At 39.8% G+C, this 22,180-nt stretch overlaps 1 protein-coding gene across 2 annotated transcripts in view; it reads right to left on the bottom strand.

Annotated features, from left to right (window-relative positions):
• Iqub (IQ motif and ubiquitin domain containing) overlaps window positions 1-22,075 on the bottom strand; it is a 70,285-nt gene extending 48,210 nt beyond the window's left edge. The window contains exons 1-6 of one of the 2 annotated variants that reach the window (XM_006988396.4): window positions 21,057-22,075; window positions 16,738-17,132; window positions 10,797-10,931; window positions 6,767-6,928; window positions 6,510-6,682; window positions 5,683-5,838 (exon numbers count right to left, since the gene is read on the bottom strand). In XM_006988396.4, coding sequence (XP_006988458.1) covers window positions 5,683-5,838; window positions 6,510-6,682; window positions 6,767-6,928; window positions 10,797-10,931; window positions 16,738-17,128 — 1,017 coding nt within the window. In that variant the 5' untranslated portion in view covers window positions 17,129-17,132; window positions 21,057-22,075. Of the gene's footprint in view, window positions 1-5,682; window positions 5,839-6,509; window positions 6,683-6,766; window positions 6,929-10,796; window positions 10,932-16,737; window positions 17,133-20,511; window positions 20,787-21,056 lie in introns of those variants that run through there. The other variant, XM_076566144.1, reaches the window with a different exon arrangement.
• Between the last annotated feature and the right edge of the window lie 105 nt (window positions 22,076-22,180).

Genomic DNA, 22,180 nt, shown 5'->3' with positions numbered 1-22,180 from the left:
TTTTGGAAAGCAACATGGCAGCTTCACATGAAATTGAGAATTATCTACCTCAAGACCCAGGTATACCACTCCTGGGCATATTACTCAAAGAATTCTTAATCATACCATAAGGACAGTTGCTTAAGTTCATAGCAGCTTGATTTGTAATAGCCAGAACCTGGAAACAAACTAGATGCCCCTCAACCAAGGAATGGATAAAGAAAATGTGGTACTTTTATACAATGGAGTACTGCTCAGCTGTTAAAACAACGACATCAAGAAATTTGAAGACAAATGGATGGAACTAGAAAAAAATCATCCTGAGTGAGGTAATCCAGACCCAGAAAGATGAACATGGTATGTACTCACTCATAGGTGGATATTAACTGTAAAGTAAACAACAACCTTGGAACAACCCGCAGACCCAGAGGGGCTAGGTAACAAGGAGGGTCCAAGGAGAGGATGTATGAATTGCCCAAGGAAGGGGAAATAGAGGAGTTCACCTGGTTGGATTTGGGAAGGGTGGGCACAGGAACTTGAGGGACCAGATTACATGGTAGGTGGAGGGGGAAAGTACTGAGAAAAATGACTGGAAAGTGAGGCTTTTTTTTTTTTTTTTTAGTCAGTAGAAGCCTGATGCAAGGGAAACTCCTACAAGTCTACAATGATGGCCCCAGCTAAGAGTCCGGGCAGCAGGAGATGCATAGCCTGAACTGGCCACTCCCTGTGATTGGTGACTATCCCAGTTTGTCAGCAGAGAGCCTTCATCCAGTGACTGTTGGTGGCAGATTCAGAGACGCATTCAGGCAGACACTAGGCTGAGCTCAGGGAGTCCTGCTGAGGAGAGGGAGGAGGGATTGTAGGAGCCTGGAGGATCAGGGACATCAGAGGAAAATCCACAGAAATGGCTAGCCTCACTCATGCAAACTCACAAAGTCTGAATCAACAACCAGAGAGCCTGCATGGGACTGCCCTCTTCATATATGTGACAGTTGTGTAGCTTGGTCTATTTGTGGAACTCCTGGCAACGGGAGCAGGGCTGTCTCTGGTGGTTTGGCTGGCTCTTGGCAACCTATTCCTCATGTGGCATTGTCTTGTCCAGCATGAATACAGGGGGAGGTGCTTGGTCTTTTGGCAGCTTGATCTGCCATGCTTTGCTGGTGCCCATGGGAGGCCTGCCCTTTTCTGAGCAAACAAGGAGGAGAGGTGGATTGGGGGTACAGAGGGCAGGTGGAGGAGGGAGAGGGAAGAGAGGAGGGAGGTGAGGCTGCAGTCGTGCTGTAAATAAATAAATCAACTAATAATAAAGAGCACACTGCTATTTCCTTGCTGTCTGGCTTTCAGTGACTAACCGTTCTCTGTACAATAGCAGCAGGCATGGAAAGTGCTCAGGTGAAGACTGGTTCAGTAAACATTACCGCAGCTAAAACCCTAACTGCCCCAGCTTATAGAGTGCCTACAAGATTCAACACATACTTATCACAAAATTGTATTTTCTAAACATGTAGCAAGAGAGTACAGCACATGTTTATAATGAAAAACAGGATAGAGCCAGTGTTTCTCAACCTGTGAGTTGCAATCTCTTGGGTTACATATCAGATATTTTCATTATGATTCATAACAGTAGCAAAATTACAGTTATGGATGAGCAACAAAGTAATCTATGGTTGAGGGGTCACGACAACATGAGGAACTGCATTAAAAGGTCCCAGCATTAGGAAGGTTGAGAAGCACTGGGTTAGACCATTATTATATTCAGAAGCATGGAGGAATTTTTTTTTCTCTCTGTAGACCTTCACCTGTGTTGACCTGCACTAGACAAAGTCTACCCAATGGAGTCTCCATGGCCTCCTTGAACATGAGAATAGGTGACATCCCACAGTTACAGGACATCGTGAAATTAATTGTCCCCTGGGATAATTAACCTTAGAGGGCAAGGAAGAAAATAGTCTTTTATCCTCTGTTTTAATCCCTCTGGCCACATCAGAATTTCCTTTGAGCATACACCAAAGAATAACTGACCATTTTGAAAAAGCCAACAAAATAAAAGGCCCCTCATGGAACGACAAGAGCACTGTACTTTTGTGGAGAGAATCACTTGTAAAAACAGTTAACAGAGTAGTGCTCACACTAACAGCATTCGTGGTATCTGGAAATTTCCACCAGCGTGCATTCCCAGGTGCCACCCCTGAGCTGGTGCGGAACATGGGTCCAGCACGGCAGCAGGCCCTTCGCTGGATTCTAAAGCTGGAGTTTCTGAACCTTTTCACTAACGTGAAACACAACAAAAAGAAGACTGCTAGATTTGGTTAGTGTCTTTAGAGTCAAGGGAAGGATGCCAGCATAAAAGAGTTAAAGTTCACAGAAAGTACATTTTGAAATTAAAACTAAGTAAATAAATAGGATATATTTTAGTAAGAGGTGTTTTTGAACATGTTAAACTTGTTAAGGATCCAAAAGAAGCTTTTTAAATAACATAAAAACTTTCCCGATCTTACATGAGACACCAGGGCAACATCAATAGGCTGCATGTTTTGAGAATCTCCTGGGCAGCCTTGGCCAACAACTCAAAAGGCAGCTTCTCATGTTTGTTATTGGGGGGATTTGTTCAGTGGTCTTTGGCTCTTAGAGAGAGCACCATTGGTCCAGATGAGAAAAATTGATTAAAGCTATATGAATTATAGTTTTTTTAAAGGCAAATGGTTAGTAAGATGATTCCTTGTGGCTTTTTCAGACATTCATGTTGTCATTTTAGCCATCTCCCTCCTCCTGTATTACCTCCCCTTTTCTCTCTTCCCCTATCATTCCACTTGTATCTGTGTATTCCTCCTTAGCCTCCTTCAGTGTTTACCTCCCACGCCCTCCTAAAGCGGTCCCCCTTTCCGATTTCCCTAATCAGATCAACTGTATCCTGATATTCCCCACTCTGTATATATTACGTGAAGATGCACAGTAATGGGAAAATATCATAGCTGTTATTGCACAAGCAGTTTACAACAAGAAACAGCCAATTCATTCAAAAGGCCATAACTCCAATATACCTTGAGTGATGGCTTAGTACTCTACCAGAACCCTTGGTTCTGATAGGTTGACCTTTGAACACTAGTTGTCACCTGCTGTATACTCCCATGCCTTTTGCTACCAGCTTCTCTCAATATCTCCCCCCACTTTTTTTTTTTTTGCTACCAGCAGCTCTCAATACTTGTACCAATAGATACGTGTAGTCTTCACCCCTCATCAAGGAAACTTCTCTTTGCAATGGAGACCACTACAGAAAATCACAACCCATCAAAATGCACAGTTATTGAGCCCAGTCGCAATGGCTACATCTGCATCTACATCTACAAAACATCCCTTCACCTAAGGCTTAGGGAATGTTGCAGAAAATGGGACAGAGATCACAAGAGCCAGACGACCAGGGAGCTTGATGTGAGATTGTGTCTCCTCGTAGTGTCAGAACTACATCCATAAAGTCTCACCAACATGACTGCCCAAATGTAAGCTGAACAAGGATGACACCCATGGACATTCAAAGAGGATGATATCAGATGCAAAAGGAACTCCATTTCCCCAAATTTTGGTGGTTAGACAAAAGCCAGCATTTCTCAGGAATTTGTGAAGCCAGTTCGCCTCTATTAAAAGAGCCTTTTCCCTTATCATTGGCAAAAGGGACAAAAGGCTCTCTGTGGTGCCTATTAGCATACCAAAGCACACACTGGCCTCCAGGCTCCTCAGTGTCCCAAGTACCTATTACATATTTCAGAGTCCCTGGCTCTTCTCAGCTCTTTTCACCGCCTCCCTTCCCTGAATTTCTCCAGCTCATGGGCTTCCCTCCCCACAGCTACCCATTCTTATAACACCACTATTTTGGCCATAAGCTCTTTTGGTCCTATCTTTGTCTTCCTTTCTCACTTTCCCTGCTCTCTCTCTCTCTCTTTCCTCTGCTCCTGGCCAGGCCCAGTCTGCAAGACATGTTCAGACTACTACTGTCTCTCTCTGCTCTGAACTCTTCCAGATGCCTCTGTTGTTTCCCCCCCTAATTCTACAATAAAAATATTTCCCATAACCATACCATGGAGTGGTCATGTAGACAGTTTATACAGCTGGGGGCAAGTCCAAAAGGCCCCAAGCCTACATAACTATAGGTAACTGAGGAAAGCTGGGAGCAGGAGAGGTGGTCTTCCCCAGGAAAGAGCACACCAATTGGTTGTAAGGTGCCAAATGGTCAGCCTTGAAAATATACATACAAGTAGCATTATATGCAATACATCTATGGTGTGTGTGTGTGTGTTGCAATAACAATTAGTGAAAAAAGACACCATGAATTTGAAGGAGAGTGAGGAGAAGTAGGAGAGGTATATGGGAAGGTTTGGAGGGATGAAAAGGAAGGAAGAAATGTAATTATATTGTAATCTCAAAAATAAAATTTAAAAAAAGAAACCAGGACTAGCTAACAACGCTAATGAAGTCAGCTACAGAGTAAAAAGAAACTATTTCTTCTGAGGACTCTCTGCAACTTTAAGATGTCATAGCAATCCCTTTCTTTGAACAACTACTGTTCTCTTACTCACTGAGAAACTCTGTTCTCTAAAATCATAAACCATCAGGAACTTTGCTGTTTGAAAGGAGATCAGTGAGAATGAAAGACATCACGAGTGCCTAAACAATCTAAGTCCCTTTGACAAAGAGACACAGTCTTGATTTATAACTGAGATGCTAATCTTCAGAGAACAGACACATTGACAACAGTATCCACTTTGTTCCCCCGGGAAGCTGTAACCTTGTCCATGACACAGTTGATGCTGAACCATTTACATAGAGCCTTATTATGCACTCACTATGCCAAGAGAACTTGACTCAAGCTTCTCAATGTTCTGTTGTCATTCTGTCTTTTCCTTCGTTTCATCTAAAAAGTGAAAAACTCATCAGGTTGACATAGCTGGGCACTGACATGGCCCTGGTAGAGTTTCCATAGGGGCAAAGAGTTAATAGGTTGAACTGTTTTGTATTCCATGTTCATTTCTCAAGATCTTGGTCAGCTTAGGCTAGAAAAAGACCCTGGCTTCAGAATATATAAATATTCCATTATATATAAATATATGTGTGAGTGTATTATGCTATAGGATATATATATGACCTGATATACATATATACATACACACACATATACATACGTGTGTGTGTTTTACTCACATCCAAATGATGATAGATGACAGACACTATTGTAAGCTATCTATAAGAGATCAATTAGGTTGGACGTAAAATGGGTGGAAAAAAAAAAAAGAGAGAAATCATCCAAACACTAAAATAATGGAAAGATTCCATAAGTATCAGAGAAGTCAAACTGCCATATCGAGTTTGACTTCAATTGGTCAGGGAAGTCTCCATTTGACTGTACTGGCATAAAGGTTATGAGTAAGGGACAGAAGTGTTGAGAAGTCTAACAATGGCCAAGGGCTACACAGAAACACCTTAGGAGATTCCTTGGGGAACAGGGAGAATTAGCAACATTTCTAATTCTGGTTATTTGTATGGAGCCTGGTTATTCATATGGAGGGATGTTCAGGATGATTGGCCTTGGTGGCAATAGAATGCTATCCATGTTGCTCTTCCTCAAACTGCCGTAGCTTAGGGAAATGCACAGAGAAGAACAGGCGTATACATCTAATTTTCAGTGTTCAACCCCAGTGAATGCTGTCTTACCGCCTTCAATCTCCGAGCGTGGAACTCTGCTGCTGTGAAGTACCTCCCTGGTTTGACCAGTTTATCAGTCATGTTTGATACATACACACCAATTTTAGTCATCTGAGTGGATGTTGTATTTGTAGTTTGTTGTACCTTTTTCCTCTGAAAAACTGTCTAAAATAAAAACATTAAAAATAAGCACCTACTGCATAATTTCCATTGTGAAGAAAATCTTATAAACATCTCCAAGTGGAGAGTGTGTTTCTACATGTTTACATTAATCTTTCTTTTGTCATACAATTAATTATGTCCAGAGTGGATGAAATCCTGAGTGAGTATGTATTATTGACATGAGCATAGCCATGTCAAGGACCCAGTGCCTCAGACCCACAGAAATGACAAATCCCTCCCCAGGGCAGACTCAGGGCAATAAGAAGGCCTTCCCTTGGTCAAAGTAATGATGTTGATTGTATGCATAGTAAACATCAACCACAGCTTCCTCTTCCCAGATGACTACAGCCCGACACTGCTCCCCAAGAGATCCCTACGAGATTAGCTGACTCCTTATTCAGCTGTTTGTAATAAACAAACCTCTGCCTTCTGCAGTAGATTTCATATTCAGTGGTATATCATAAATGCACCAAGTGTCTGGGCAGCTGGTGAATCTCCATTAGAGCAGAAGACTCATCACTGGATCACCGTTTTCCTGTCATTTCTTCATTACCTGTCACCCCAATAAAGTCAATCCCAAAGCCGTTCTGGTTGTGGCAAAATTAGAAAATTTTGAGGGGACAATTGCTGATTCTATAATGTCACACACATAAATGGGACAATAAAAATATTACCTGGGTGTCCCTACAAAACCGATTGGGTTTTTCAGGAATCTTTCTAGGTATGGTTTGTGTTCCGGCATTGTGATATTCTACTCCTGTTGTTTTATGTCTAAATCCACCGAGAAATGGCTTGTGGAAGTCAGATTTTACTATCTCAACAGCTACCTCCTCATAGCGATCAGTGCCTGAGGAGATGAAAACCAAGACTGAAGGAAAGTTCAACCCAAGGGCACTCTGAAACACCATCTAAAAGACGTCCACGGACTCACCCGTCTGTATGGTGACTGTTATGATCTGGGAGCCCTCACTCAGGCCTTCCACTCTCCTGATTGGATATTGATCGGGATGTGTGGAAAATATCTCCACTTGCACAATTTCTTGTGGTTTAACTCCGTATTGGATTAGACTTTCACTATTCCCAACAATTATTCCTGAGAAAATGAAAGTGTAAAGATGTTTTATGGCAAAGAAAGGGTTGTTTCTGTTCATCCTAACTTTAAATTAAGAAAATTGTGTATGTTTAAGTTGTACTAAATGATGCTTCCATCAACATGTGCCCAGGTTGCAAAATGGTCAAATCAAGTTAACAAACCCAATGCCTCACACACTTACTTTCTACAGTGAGAACACTCAAATTTTACTGTCTTAGTCATTTTCAAGTATGTAATACATGCTGTTAACTATAGTCACAGTTACATGCAGTGATCAACCAGGCATTCATTTTTAAAGGAAATGGAAAGTATCAAAAATACTTGTAGGGGGGCTGGAGAGATGGCTCAGAGGTTAAGAGCACTGACTGTTCTTCCAGAGGTCCTGAGTTCAATTCCCAGCACCCACATGGTGGTTTACAACCATCTATAATGAGATCTGGTGCCCTCTTCTGGCCTGCAGGGATATGTGCAGACAGAACACTGTATACATAATAAATAAATAAATCTTAAAAAAAAAAAAAAAAAAAAAAAAAAAAAGAACCCAGGACCACCAGCCTAGGGTGTTGGGATGGATCCTTCCCCATCAATCACTAAGAAAAAAAAAATACTTGTAGGAACACAGGTCAGTAAATTACTAGATGCAGTATTAGTGATATCTACCTCATGCCATAATGTTAGTACAGAAAAGTCCACAAGACAGTAACCATAGTTAAAACAATTTAATATATTGCATAGATAAGAAGATAGATGGAAATTTTATTTGTTTTGCTTTAATTGGTTCATGTTTTGAATCTTGTTGAAGCATCATGCCATACCTCAAATATGCATGTAAATACATATCAATTAAAGATAAATCCAGTCATGGTGGCTCATGGCTGTAATCCTAGCAAGGGAGAGGCTGAGGAAGAAGGTTTACCAACCCAAGAGTTTAAGTACAACCAAAGCTATATAGTGACTTCTAGGCTGGATTACAGTGTGAGACTCTGTCTAAGGAGATGAAAATGCTAATTATGTGATTAACTCTGCATGGTGTAGATGCATCATGTAATCACCTTGTGTCCCATAAATAGGTCTAAATAAAATGATAAGTAAATCTCCATAATAGGAATAGTTACTGGATTTATTATGAGCAATGTAGCATTATAAATAAAGCTACTAGCCAATCCTTCAGAAATGCAAATATCTAATAACCACGAAACTCTATAGACACTTGAAAATAAAACCATCGTATAGTATGAGCAGAACCATGTACTAAATGTTTACACAAAAGACAACAACAGGCCGTGTCCAAATGGATGAAGCATGATCTGCCACTCTAGAAGCTGGAATAACAAGCAAGCAGATGTCCCTACTAGCCATTCCATTCTCCAGCACAGAAAAGCATTGATTAGTATTCCAAGGAATCATTCATTCCCTTCCTCTTCCACCAGAGTCATACACAATGAATGTCAGATGGAGACAACCTTCACAATACATCACTTCATATTTCTGTTATGTTGCTTCAACTTCTACTCATTCTCTCCTGGTCTGCACTGCCACTGCTGTATTCAGTTAAGCAACTAATACTTTTCTGGTTTATGGGATATAAAAATACAATAAAGGGCTAAGAATGGCCCAATTGTCAATGCACGTGCTGCAACAAACATGGGGGCTTGAATTCAGATCCCCAGAATACACATCTGTAAGCCCAGCAGTGGAGAGGAGGATCCTGGGTCTTGCTCCCTAGCTGGTCTAGTCAAATCAGGAGACTCCTGGTTGGGTGAATCTACCTGTGACAGGTTGTACAGTGGCACTAAGAGTAGCCCATGCCCTGACCCTTAGGACCTAACCCTACAGAGCAACAGTGACTGCAGATTTGATTGAGGACTTGAAATGGGGAGCTAATCCTCACTATCTAGTTGTGCCCTGCATCACATATGCCCTTGTTAGAGAAGGGAAAAGAAAGACTTAACTCAGGGGAAAAGGCAGTGTGACACAAGCAAAGTCTGTTGAAGTAGGTGTCTTTGGGGATGGATGAAGGGCCAAGGAAGCACTGAATGACGGACCTGCAACTCTAGGAGCAGAAATAGCAAGCAAGTGGATTTCCTTCTAGATACCCCAGATAGAGAGCAGCCCCAGACACCTGAACTTGATCCCACTGAAAATGACATAGGACCTCCACCCTCCAGAACGACAAAGGAAGTTTACTTTGTTCCTCTCAGTTATATTAATCATTACAGCAGTCATAGAAAACTAACACACATTCCCTGAGCCCTCTTCGTTCCTCTCTTCTTTTCTAGAGTGGGCACAGACCCATCAAGCTTGAGCTACAGTTCTTATGCTGGAAAAAGGCACCTGTTTTGCAGAATGGTTGGTTAGCATAGACTCTCACATTTCTTTTTTTTTTTTTTTTTTTTTTTTTTTTTGGTGATGACATGAACTTGCTACCCAGAGGTTGTACTGGTAACTATAAAAAGACCAGTTATAAAACACCAATGACAGTGTCACTATCCTTGACCTGATCTCTAAGATCTCTATAGCCTCCAATTTTAAACTTCACATTTGAGTTAATATACTGGAATTTAAACTTCCCTCTTTGGTGTCATACATTTCAAACTCAGCCCCTTATTAGCACATTGACTTTATAGGAGTTCCCTGAGTTTACTTTCCAAATATTAATAATATATATCTCCCTCAAAGGGTTGTTGTGTAAATTAAATAATGAAATAAACAGAATATTTTGTAGACATATTAACGCATGCTAAGAACTCAACCATTGTGATTATCATTATCATTTTTGTTGATAATCAATCACTCTATACTTCAGTTTGGTCTGCCCAATCAACCTTTAATGGGTTATTTCAATACATCTTAACATTTGGCATTCATTCACTCTTGTATGATTTAAAACTTTTATTGCATTTTTATTCACTTATTCATTGTGTGTGTGTTTGCATGCATGTATGTGTGTGCATGTCATGGCACAGGAGTGAAGTCAGAGGACAACATGAAGAGTCAGTTCTCTCCTTCCACCACTTGATCCCAGGGCTAGACCTTAGGATTTTAAGGCTTGGCATCAAGTATTTTGACCTGCTGTGCTATCATACTACCCTAGGCTTTTAAATTTTAATTTATAACTAAATTCATTCTCTGGAAACTATTTGTAACATTGTTATAAGTCAATACAAAAAAAAACACACTTTAATGGAAACATTAGGATTTGTTCATATGTGTGCCCAGTATAAATATGGCAGCTATGTACACTACCACAGTTACAAAGAATTTATCTAATTGCTACAGAGGCTGAATAACTTAATCAGAGACTTTCGACAATATCCACAAAATGTAAGTAAATTTTACATTGTGAAATTTACTTTAATGTATAAAAAATTCAGAAACTGTATTTGTGCTCTATTTCTTCTCCTCCTCCTCCTCCTCCTCCTCTTCCCATTTTTGTTCATTTCCCCTCCACTCACTCAAAATTTCACCAAGTTTCCCCACCCCTTTGGAACTTACCCCAAGAATTTTCATTTTTATTGACTGAAATGTCCTGTAGCCACCCAGGTTCCTTCCTCTGTAATATTCAAGTGTGAGTGTTGATTGCAATGAAAGCATCTCCACTGTGTGTGAAAACTACCCCCATGTAGCACTTCCCTGCTTGCTTGACTTGTAGACAAGAATAATGCTTCATGATTCTGAGAATGTTCAGTTATATCCAAAGAATCTAGACTAAAACATGTGCATATAGAAATGCTTTTAATGAACTAATGTGATGTAACCGCATTGTAATGCTGAAATAGTAAATACTAAGATAGTTGTAAAATCAAAGATTTTGGTAATTTAAGTGTTAAAACCAGAACAGTCTTGATTTATTAGCCTTCAAACTTACCTGCATGTGTTATTTGCAGTACATAATGTGGGATACGTAATAGGCGTGCAAAGTGCTCCTTGAGATATCTAAACGGAATATCAACTCTAACAGGCATTATGATTTCTTGGGCTACAGGAACAAGTACAAATTTTACTGTAAACAAAAAGAGAGAAAAATGGTCATCATCAAATACAGGAAGGATCAACAACCTATATCTAGAGAAGGGGAGAGTAGGATATGGGTTTGTTGTGTGATACTTTGTGTCCTGACAAATAAAGCTTCCCTAGAGATCAGAGGGCAGAGCTAGCCACTAGTTAACCATAGGGGCCAGGCAGCGGTGTTGCACACCTTTGATCCCAGCACTAGGGAGGTAGAGACATAAGATGGATGGAGATAGGATCTCGCCCCCCCCCCTTCATTCTGAGGATGCACAGAGGTAAGAAGTCTAGTGGCTGCACACACCAGAGCTGTACTCAAGGGCTCCCATCAGAATCACCGCCTGCCTGCCAGCTAGGTTTTCCTTTCTTTTTTCCCCAAGCCTCTGAGTTTGGGATTTTTCTGTTGCAGCCTCTCTGCAGCAAACTCCACAGGCACCTGGGCTCCAAACACCACTGGCGTTAACTGCTTTTGCACATTTCCCTGTGCAGATGCTGGCTCTTTGACTTCTTCCCTCTCCCAGTGTGTTGTGGGCTTTCACTGGACCCCCTCCTCAGACTGGGGCCACACTAGGTCATTGCCTTGCCACCTGCTCCAGTTTCGACTGCTGCTACCATGCAGCAGCAGTCAGCCTCACACTTCACTGCCATCCATCGTCTGCAGATTCCATGAGACAATCGTGAATTCTTAAAGGGGGGGATTAGTTACAGAGAGAGAGCGAGAGAGGGTTTTTTTTTTTTCCATGTTAAAAAATGGGAAACACTATTACGATGGAGGGAGTTAGATCTCTGTATACTTATGCAACGCATCATTTAAAAATAAAACAATTAAATGAGGTGATAATCAATTTAACCAGGATTGACATAATGTTAATTATCATTTTGATCATCTTTATCGTGAGTTGGATAATTCTTGGTTTATCTCTAAAAAAGTTGGTTGATATAAGTGCCAAGATACCGGCCTTAGAAAAACTTATTAAAATGGATCATAGAGATATTCAGACCCAGACAGAGGAATTTAAAGGAGAACCAAACTCACCATCACATTATAAAATTAGAGAGGAACAGCCCAAGGTTTTCAAACAACCAACCTTAATTTATCCAGTCACCTTACAGAAACTGCCAAATGACAGATATTGAATCTCATAACCATGATGATGCTTAGATATGAGAAGTGATTTTCAGAGGCTTGAAGAAAAATCAAAACACCAAATGTTTTAACTGTAGCAAACAAGGTCACCAAGGGATTGTAGACAGGACATTCCTAGAAACAATGTTTTATCTGGGAATAATCCAAACAAAAGGCCTCTCCCTTCTGGAGTATGCAGAAGGTATGGCAAAGGCAGACATTGGACCAGTGAATGTAGATCAACAAGGGCCAGACAAGATAGCCCTTTGCCATTGGAAAACACCTAGGGGGCCTCTCACAGGCCCCCATGTCAAATTTGGTCTTTTCCTGTCAACATGGGGGAAACTCCTTCTCAGAACAATGAAAGGAATTAATGCCTATAGTAAAAAAAAAACAAAAAAACATACTGTTCTGGATGATAGAACAGCTTCAGAAAATAAAACAAAAATTTCAGGAGAAACCATGTCAAAATTGATAAAGATTAGATTTAAACAAGAGAGTCCTCTTGATTAGAAGAGGTGATAGTTCATCAAACAGTGTGACCACTCAATCTAAACTAACTTATAAGACTATCAAATGCTTTTCATTTGATCAGATATAACTTGCCAAAGGGGAAACTCCTCAAAGTTAGCGTTGGGGAGGATTTTGTTTTTGTCTTTCTAGGAAAATAAAAACAACCATCTTAAGGAATTTAAAGACCTCTAGACAAATAAGCATCCAAAGAAGAAAAGGAAAACTACTCAGAAAAAATTACCAAAAAAAGAAATAATCTGACCTAATGCAATTTCTGAAGTCTCCAAAAAGATGATGGGAACTCACTACTATGATTCCACTTGGGATTATGGTAATGCTGCTAAGATGAAAAACACCACCTAAAGATCAGCTTTGGACTACAAACTGATCAGAACAATTTCAAGATGGCTGGCTAAGATGATCCACCCTCACAGACTAGTTAGGACTTGAGACAAGCCCTGTACTTTCCCCTTACACAGAGACTGGACAACAAATGATACAGCTGGCTTTCACAGGACTTGACAAAGGCGGTTACACCAATTTTTTTCAGGGTCCCTAAAGATGCCATTGCCCCTAGACAGCAGCAAGTAATTTTAAGAACATGATGCCAACATTCTCAAAAGGTTGGGTGGTTGGTTTTTGGCTGTTTGATGGGTTATGGATATTTGTCATCATTTAGGGTGATTGGTTACAAGTTGTTATTGGTAATGGCCAGGAAAAAGCTGAAAAAAGGAGATTAGATTCAGGGGTCTTGTTCTAAAGAGAAAAAGGGGAATACAGAAATGGGATTTTTAAAAAGGGAGGTTATTGAATCTACTTTTAAAAAGCAACTGCTAGTTTTAAATATTTTACATTGGCTCAAATTTTTGTATATTGATACAAATTTGAGATTTTTTTGTTATACTGTATATATGTTATAAAAATGATAGGATAAAGAGGTAGATTATTGAATCTACTTTTAAACCAAAAATGCAACTACTATTTTTAAATATTTTTACACTGATATGGATTTTTATATATTGATATAAACTTAAGGTTATTTTAGTTAGAACATACTGTACATGTGTTTCTATTCTTGTACCTATACAGCTCATCTAACAATGTAATATAAACTTCTAGTCCTTGAAAGTTATTATTACAAGCTATTTAGGATAAAAAGAAATGCAGGTTAGTAGTTAATCACCTATTACAATCAAACTTGTAGTCATTTTAGGTATGCTTTCAAGGTCAAAAAGAGATATGTTTTAGATAAACAGGTGGTCTTCAAACACTTCAGAAATCTACAGAATATGGCATTTAAGATGTTTTAATAATGTAAGTTTTTTCTAAATGACAATGAGACATGTCTGCTCCTGGCAGCACCAATCTATTTCAGAGAAGATGATGGGCATTAAAGAAAACTCCATATGGAGTTTACTTTCTTTGTGGCAAAAATTAGCCACCAAGCAAGAAATTGCCATTGCCTTGACTGCTGACAGTATGCTATCCAAATTGGACAGGCAGGACAGAAAAGAAAGTGACTGCAGAACTTTGCCAAGACAAAGTGGGACAATCCTTCAAAAATCCTGCTTCATAGAAAAGTCTGTCAGATATTCTGGTCAATGATGGATACCCCAACATTGCAGAAGAACCTTGGGTAACTCTCCAGGCAGCCAGCTGTTTCTGTCATTTCTTATTTTTGGAAGCTGTTTGCTCTATACTTCCTGTTTACTCAAGTCTCTGATGGAGTTGAAGACCAGATAGTTACAGTTTTCCTTGTTACCAGACTCAGAAAGAAAACACACTAAAGAGGTATAAAGTGCATAAGATTGAGAAACATAAAAAGATAGTTTTGGGTTGTTGATGCAAGTTAAGAATGAAAGTGAATTAGGTACAACCCTTTGGACTCACCAAAATAGTTTAGATAATGGAGCATTGTCTCTGAATTTGTCAAATGCCAATGGATTAGACATTGTTAGTGTAATTATTGCCTGTATATATTTGTATATTGTTATTGTACTTATTGTATACAGTTTTTCTGTGTTAGTTAAAACCTTTGCTTTTTATTTAGACAAAAAGGAGAAAATGTATGATATTTTGTTTGTGTTCTGACAAAGCTTCCCTGGAGATCAGAGGGTGAAGCCAGCTACTAGTTAGCCATAGAGGCCAGGCAGTGGTGGCTCACATCTCAGCTCTTGGGAGGTAGAAGCAGGAAGATCAGGAGTTCAAGGCCACCCTAGGCTGCAGGAGATTGAACCAATCTAAAAAAGAAACAGAGATGAGTGGTGGAAGTTTATAGCTTTAATCTCAGCACTTGGGAGGTTTATGCCTTTAATCCTAGCATTTGGGAGGCTCACACTTTTGATCCCAGTACTTGGGAGTCTCAAGTCTTTGATCCCAACACATGAGAGGCTCATGCCTTTACCCCAGCACTAGGGAGGTGGAGACAGGATCTCCCTCCCCATTAAGTCTCAGGATTTGTAGAGACAAGATCTTCCCCCATTCAATCTGAAGATCCATAGAGATAAGAAGTTTTTAGTGACTACCGTTCTGCTTCTATGATCTTTCAGCTTTCACCCTTCATATCTGATTGGTTTTTATTGTTAAGACCAATTAGAATTGAGCTTCATGGGTTTTTTTTTTTTTTTGCTTGTTTTTAATCATTATGCTTGTGGTATAAGTTACAGTGTCAGGAATTACTGCAATATCCAAAATGGCACTAAAAATTCACATGGAGTAACTAATTTGAGAGCTATTGGGTTCTGTCTGGCAAGTTTGGCTCACTTTATCTTCCCAGCCTGTTCCTTGTCATTTGTGACTTGTGCAGGCACATCATTTGAACTGCCACCTCTGTGTTCTAGAGCCACATTTCACCTGTGGTTGAGGTAGGATAGAAAGACAGGGAAACTATAGGGACATGAAAAGGAAAAGGAGTCCCTGACCTATCAGACTGCTTTTCAGTGGGTGAGAAGCAAGGATTCCAGCACAATTGAAACTGCTTACAGCCTTTCTCCCACCCCAGCTCCAAGCCTGCAGTCCTCTAGGAATCCCACCAGAAAACCTGTACATAGAGAAAAAGACACACACTGAATCAACCCCTTTATGCAATCCTACTGGCTCCTGGTTCTACTTTATCAGACTATAATTCTACCCAATGTATCTCTGAAGCCATCCTATAATGTAATTTAAAATGAAAGAGAAAAGGAAATAAATGTTTCTTAGTAACCTTTTGAAGTATAACTTGAAAGCCACAAAAATGGTACATATGGCAAGTGGTAAGACAATTAATTAGGACTCTGTGGCAAGAGTCCATGTCCACACTCTCTGGTGTAGTTTACTTTCCCCTGAGAGCCTCTCTTTCTTCTAACCTCCATGCTTAAAGCCTGTAGTGTAATATCTTTAATAGATTCTCTAACTCTGAACCATTTTTGGCTTGTTCTGAAGTTCCCTTCTGTGTTGAAGTTATAAAACCTGGTTTGGCTTAAGTTGAATGAGGCCCTTAAAAGATTACAGGAGCTCTTTAGATGGTGAGGATGACTGTGTGAGCTGTCTCTGTGTCCTCATCGCTGATGCTATTACTGTTGGTAAGTCAGATCCCATGTTCTTTTTGCTATGGGTGGAAATCCTCAAAATTCACTGGCAAAGAAGGATCAGAGCAGTCGGCATGGATGCAGTCACTGTGCCGCTGCCCACTGCTCTGTTACCAGCACTGGCAGCACCAGCATGACAGCCACATGTTCTATGTATGTCATTAAAATGGACCTACAATGAAAGCCAATATGTGTTTTCCTGAGCTGTCTATATAGTTTGTACCAGCCAGAAAAAGACAAGCAAACAAAATGTATATACATCATGATATATAAGGAAATACCCAATGCAAATGAGGATCTGGATTCCACTTCCATGTTGTATCTTGCTAGCTTTGTACAATAATTAATGCCAAATCTCCAAGCCAAAAAATAAATAAATTTACTCAGAACCTGTTCCCATTTTTCAAGGTTCCTAGATGCATTTAATTTCTATTCTATTTGAAACACACACACACACACACACACACACACACACACACACACACACACACACTTTAAACTGAACTTTTAAACCTCACAAGTGAATTTTAAATTAAACAAAAATTACCCTTTGAAACAAAGAAATAAAATGCCTGGTCTCCTACAACCAATACCTGTTGCTGAAGCCTCACTTATTGATTTCTGCAAAGTCTCTTTTGAAGCTTTTATTTTACTCAGCAATGTCATCTCCTCATCTTCTGGCCTCGGATAATCCAGAAGTGTCTGTTCTTCCTGAGAATATGCAGTATTTTCAGGGGACACAATCTCTTCCCTGGGTTTGGCTTCATAGGACTTTGCAGTTGAAATGGTGCGTTCACTCTGCCCCTCTGTTGTTTCCTCGCTCTCGGTGGTGAATTCAATTTCAGATTCCTCCTCTACAGTAATATCTGACTCTTCTGCTTCTTCTAAAGGACGAGGGATACTGATGACATCAGCAGTACCTTCGCTCTCTGCTGTGGACTCGGCTTTTTTCTCAGGATCAACATGCTCCTCTGTGTCAGACATTTTCCTAAATTAACACAAATAGTTCAAGTTACTCCACAGAGAAGAGTCTCTGTGGTGAACAGCACTTGCTGATCATGCAGAGGACCTGGGCTTGGTTCCCCAGCACCACAGAGTGCTCACCAGGGTCTGAAACTTCAGTTCCAGAGGATCTAATGCCTTCTTCTGACATCCATGAATACCATTCACACATGTGGTACACATACATATATGCAGACAAAGCTCTCAGACACCTGAAATACTGATCCTCTTTTTTTTAAAGGTTTTCTTACTAGTGATGAGCATCAGGTTAAAGCATTAATGGGGTTTTAATTTAAAAATTACTGAAAATTAAAAACAGAGAACCTTAAAATAGAATTTGGAATATGATATTCTCTGAGAATATTTAGGGGAAAATCTTTCAAGTATACATCTTTAAGAAAGGACCTAACTGTTTTTGATTTGGAGCTCATTTTTTTTTTTCAGAATATAAAACTAATGTGGTATTAACGATTTTGGCAATAGAAAGGCTTAAAATTTTTCAAATGACCGATCAGATAATGACCCTGGATAAAAAACACACTCTGCATTAGCTCTACTGTCACAAGAAGCAGAGACCTCAATGACCTCTGACCCCAAAACAGATATCTTATCAAATGTAGGACATGCTGCAAGGTAATTGGAGTCAAAGTTATAGTAACCACGAGCTGTACTTGTGATTCCAGGGGTTCTTGTGTTGCAAGGTTGGCCTTCCATGATTCAAGGAGGTGGTGACCAACATTTAAATGATGAAGCCTATTGGAAGGCCATCAGGGTTTCCCTTCAGAAGGCATTGAGATAGTTATCCTAGGATCCTGAGATAAATGTTTTTGGAAAGAAAAGTGGTTATTTTAACTCACAGTCCTGAATAGTGAAAGTCTAAGCAACATGGTGCCAAACTGGCAAGGGAACCTCTGGCTGTACCACCTCATGTCAGATAGAATCATGGTAGAAGGAAAGGTCTTAGGACTGCCAAGATTGGGGAATGCCCCACTATAAGCTATTGATCAACTCCAGTTGTTAAACAGTAACTTCACAATCAGAGACTGTCCTGTATTTGCAAATCAAAACATGGCAATGAGTTAAAATAGAGTAGAGTGAACATAGACAAGGTTTTGATCTTCACTCAGCTAAGATAAGCTGCTAATTAATATCTGTTCCTAACACTCCCCATATGTCTATTAACACATTCCACTTGCATACATGAATATGTATAAACACTCACTGCAGCATGTTTTACTTGTAAATGACCAAGCATGCACATTACAGGATGAGCTGGAAAGTGCTGTGATGTTCCAGGCTACATAGGTCCCAATGGCATCCCAGCTACAATTTGGAAGATTTTAAAATTAATTTTTAACTCTGTAAATTTTACTATAATTTTATAACATTAGCTATGAAAGAGGATATAAAGATAACTGTCTTCTAATTCTAATTTTTGTCTAGACTATTTTGGGTTTGGTAGTGTAAGTACATAAAATGTACTTGATATTAGAAGTGTAAAGTTGAATGTAAAGTTCCACATCTTTCATTTCAAATGCCTACTCTAACTGTATGAAAGTGCATTGAGTTGTATAGACTTTGAGTCTGATTAAATTTGGGTTTGTGGTGTTTTTATTTATTTGCAAGTTTTTTAATTAATGTTATAAAATTATTATTAAGTTAATATAGTTTTTAAGAGACCACAATATCTTTAAAAGAAAAAAATAAAACTACTAGAACAAAAAAGGATAAAATAAACAGTAAAAGAAACCTTTTATTGTTAATACTCTAGTTTTATTTCTCAGTGTTATGCAAATTGTTCATAGATGAATTTATAATTGGAACCATATATCATTAAATATATAAACTTTTCTGTATATTTTAAACATTGATGCAGTTTTGTTTTTCACTTAATATGTTCTTAACATTCATTTATTTATTTATATGTTTATTTATTTATTATTTTTGTTTTTTGTTTTTTTTTTAGAAACCAGATTTCTCTGTGTAACAGCCGTGGCTGTCCTGGAACCCTCTATGTAGACCAGGCTGGCCTTGAACTCACAGAGTTCTGCCTGCCTCTGCCTCCTGAGGGCTGGGATTAAAGGCATGCACCACCACTGCCCAGCTTATGTTTAACATTTTTAAACGTTTATTTCTACCTCATTTTTCTCAACAATTGTGTAGTAACTTCATTGCAGAGCTAAGAAAGCCACATTACATTCTGTTCTTGCTCTACTGAAGAACATTTCAACTGTGTTCAATTTCATACAAGTAAAAAGCAGGGCTGCAACAGATGTACATCATCTTTATTTACAAGTTTAATCACACTAAAAAAAGAAGTTTCTACAATCAGGTGAAAATGTCAAAATGCATGTAGATCTACATCAAATTCCACCAAATGGTTTTCTTAAAATTCAACATGATATCGCTGCTCCTTGATATTCCTCTTCATCTTTGTATTGGGATATTAAGTGTCTTCATTTAAATATCCCTTTGTTGTATGTTATAATTGTATTAACAATTGTGATGTTTTATTGTCTTTTACTAGACTGAAGTTTTGGATTCTTTGGTAGTAAAATTTATTAATCTTTTTGCTTATGAGTTTCCAAGTTTCATGATGTGCTGAAAAACACTGCCTCACATGTAGCATCACTACCTATAATGCATCCACACAAATGTATGAAAAATAAGGCAGAGCAGGAAATACCTATAGGAAGCTGTTCTGGGATATACAGTGTTAACACAGAACAGTGTGCACTCATGCCAGCTACACAACACATACACTTTGAACAGCTCTGGAAGATGAATGGTGGAGAGGAAGGAAATGGGTAGGTGAAAGATGTTTGCTATTCAAGTTTTCATTGTTAGAGCATGTGGTGATTTGAATAAGAATGGCCCCTATAGACTCATATATTTGAATGCTTAGTCATCAGGGAGTAGAACTCTTTGATTGGATTAGAAGGATTTGAAGGTGTGGCCTTGTTAGAGAAACTGTCACTGGAGGTGAGCTCTGAGGTTTCCAAAGCCCATGCCAGACTCTCTCTCTCTCTCTCTCTCTCTCTCTCTCTCTCTCTCTCTCTCTCTCTCTCTCTCTCTCTCTCTCTCTCTCTCTCCTCTCTCTCCCTGCTTGTGGATCAGGATGTAGCTCTCAGCTACTGCTCCAGCACCCGCCTGTACACCACCATGATCCCCACCATGATGATAATGAACTAATCTCTGAAACTGTAAGAGAGCCCCCAATTAAATGCTTTCTTTTATAAGAGTTGCCTTGGTCATGGTGTCTCTTCGCAGCAACAGAACAGTGAATAAGACAGACTTGTCTGTCACGCTGTTTACTGGAGGTGCAGACCTCTTGACAAAGCATATCACACATAACGAAGGCTGACCTTAACTCTCCATCTAATGTATGATTTCATTTCTTCCCATTTAAAGCCGGCTGCATCTGGAATACCAGTGAGGCAGCGAGCCTGTCCGGCCTTCTACGAGAAAGGCTTACTGAAGTGTTCATTAGGAGGCGAGAAAGGGAGTGGAGGGAAGCAGTGTGCCTGCTGAGGAAAGTCCAAAGGCCCTGAATTCCTTGCAGACTAGAAACGGTCTCCATCGAAGGCCAGATCCAGGCACCTTCCTCTCCTTCTCTAACATTACCATGATCATCACCCAGGAGGCAGGGTGAGGTACTCCGCCCATCCTGACCCTGTGTTGATTGAAGATATCATAATCGAGGGTGGGAGCGGGAGGGTGAGGAAGAAGCTAGAGAAGGGGCAAAAAGAGGTGTGATGCTTTGTAAGGTTCTTTGTTCAGGAGTATCTCCTGACCAGAGAGTCCTGGTGCCCAACCGAAATTGGCACCCCTGTAAGGTCCATAAATCAGAGTCACCCCCATTTAGAAGCAGCAGTCATCTATAGGAGGGACGCCAAATGTGTCCCCTTACCTGCTCAAGAAACACAGCTATTACATACAGACCAAAAGGTTTCTCCAGTCCTCAGAAGCCTCCTCTTCCTGCTTAGATGTTCTGTTGCTGGCCGTATCCTAGCAACTGGCAGCTTCCTCCGCCAGGGCACCGCCCCCGCGCAGTTGCAAAGGAATCCGTCAGCCAGCGAGAGCAAGAGGGGAGAAGACAGAAGTGAGGATTGTTAGCTGCCAGGAACCAGACCTTAAGATGATTCCAAGTTAACCTCTCTCCTCCGGGAGCTCTTACACTTTTGAAAAGGCAGTCTGTAACAGTCTAAACTCACAGATGATTTTCTTTAAAAATGCAAATATGAACACTGAGAGACAGAGATGATAAAAGAATACAAGATCACAACAGTGACTGTCTACTTTTGTCCAATTTCGACCCTTGCTGTAGCTTCCTGGCAGCCAGAGAGAACAGGAAAAGGAGAACTATTAAATACTCCTCTCTTTATAAGTCAAGAAAAGCAAAGCTCTTGTTTTGGTTTGGTTTTCTATCATCAAATTCTTTAAAGTTTTAAAATCACAGTTTTGGAGAAAAGGTCAAATACGTTCCTGCACAGATTTCATGTGGTTATCTTATAATAGCAGCTAACGCTTAGTAAGTAGTGTCATTAAGCTCCATATCTGTGTTTTGAATAGTCAGTGCGATGATTCTATTGAGGGACTGCTATTAGCAATGCTGCACTACTGGAAGCTCCATATCTGTATTTTGAATAGTCAGTGCAATGATTCTATGGAGGAACTGCTATTAGCAATGCTGTACTACTGAGAAAATACACAAAGTTTTGATGAGAGAGCCAGGATTAAACCCAGCCCAGATTTTAAACCCCTACGATGTACTGCTGTGTTCAACATCCTCTGATGTTTAAAGAGATGAATAAAACTAAAAACTTGTTATACAGTCCACTCCCTCATTCACACTAGTCACTGTCTTCATCTGTATACCTTGTTGCTACAATTCCATTCATCTCTCCACTAACACTCACTTTCCCACCCCTTCACTAAGGTTTATCATCCCTTGTCCTCCTGGTAGGGGCGGTAATTAAAGCACCATGGTTAGGAATAGAGGTCAGAAATGGGGCAAAAAGCAGGCAGCAGAAA

Source organism: Peromyscus maniculatus, chromosome 3, assembly GCF_049852395.1.
Source record: "Peromyscus maniculatus bairdii isolate BWxNUB_F1_BW_parent chromosome 3, HU_Pman_BW_mat_3.1, whole genome shotgun sequence".
Taxonomy (NCBI): domain Eukaryota; kingdom Metazoa; phylum Chordata; class Mammalia; order Rodentia; family Cricetidae; genus Peromyscus; species Peromyscus maniculatus.
The sequence above is the reverse complement of the archived record's forward strand: the minus strand, read 5'-3'. Positions and strand labels throughout refer to the sequence as shown.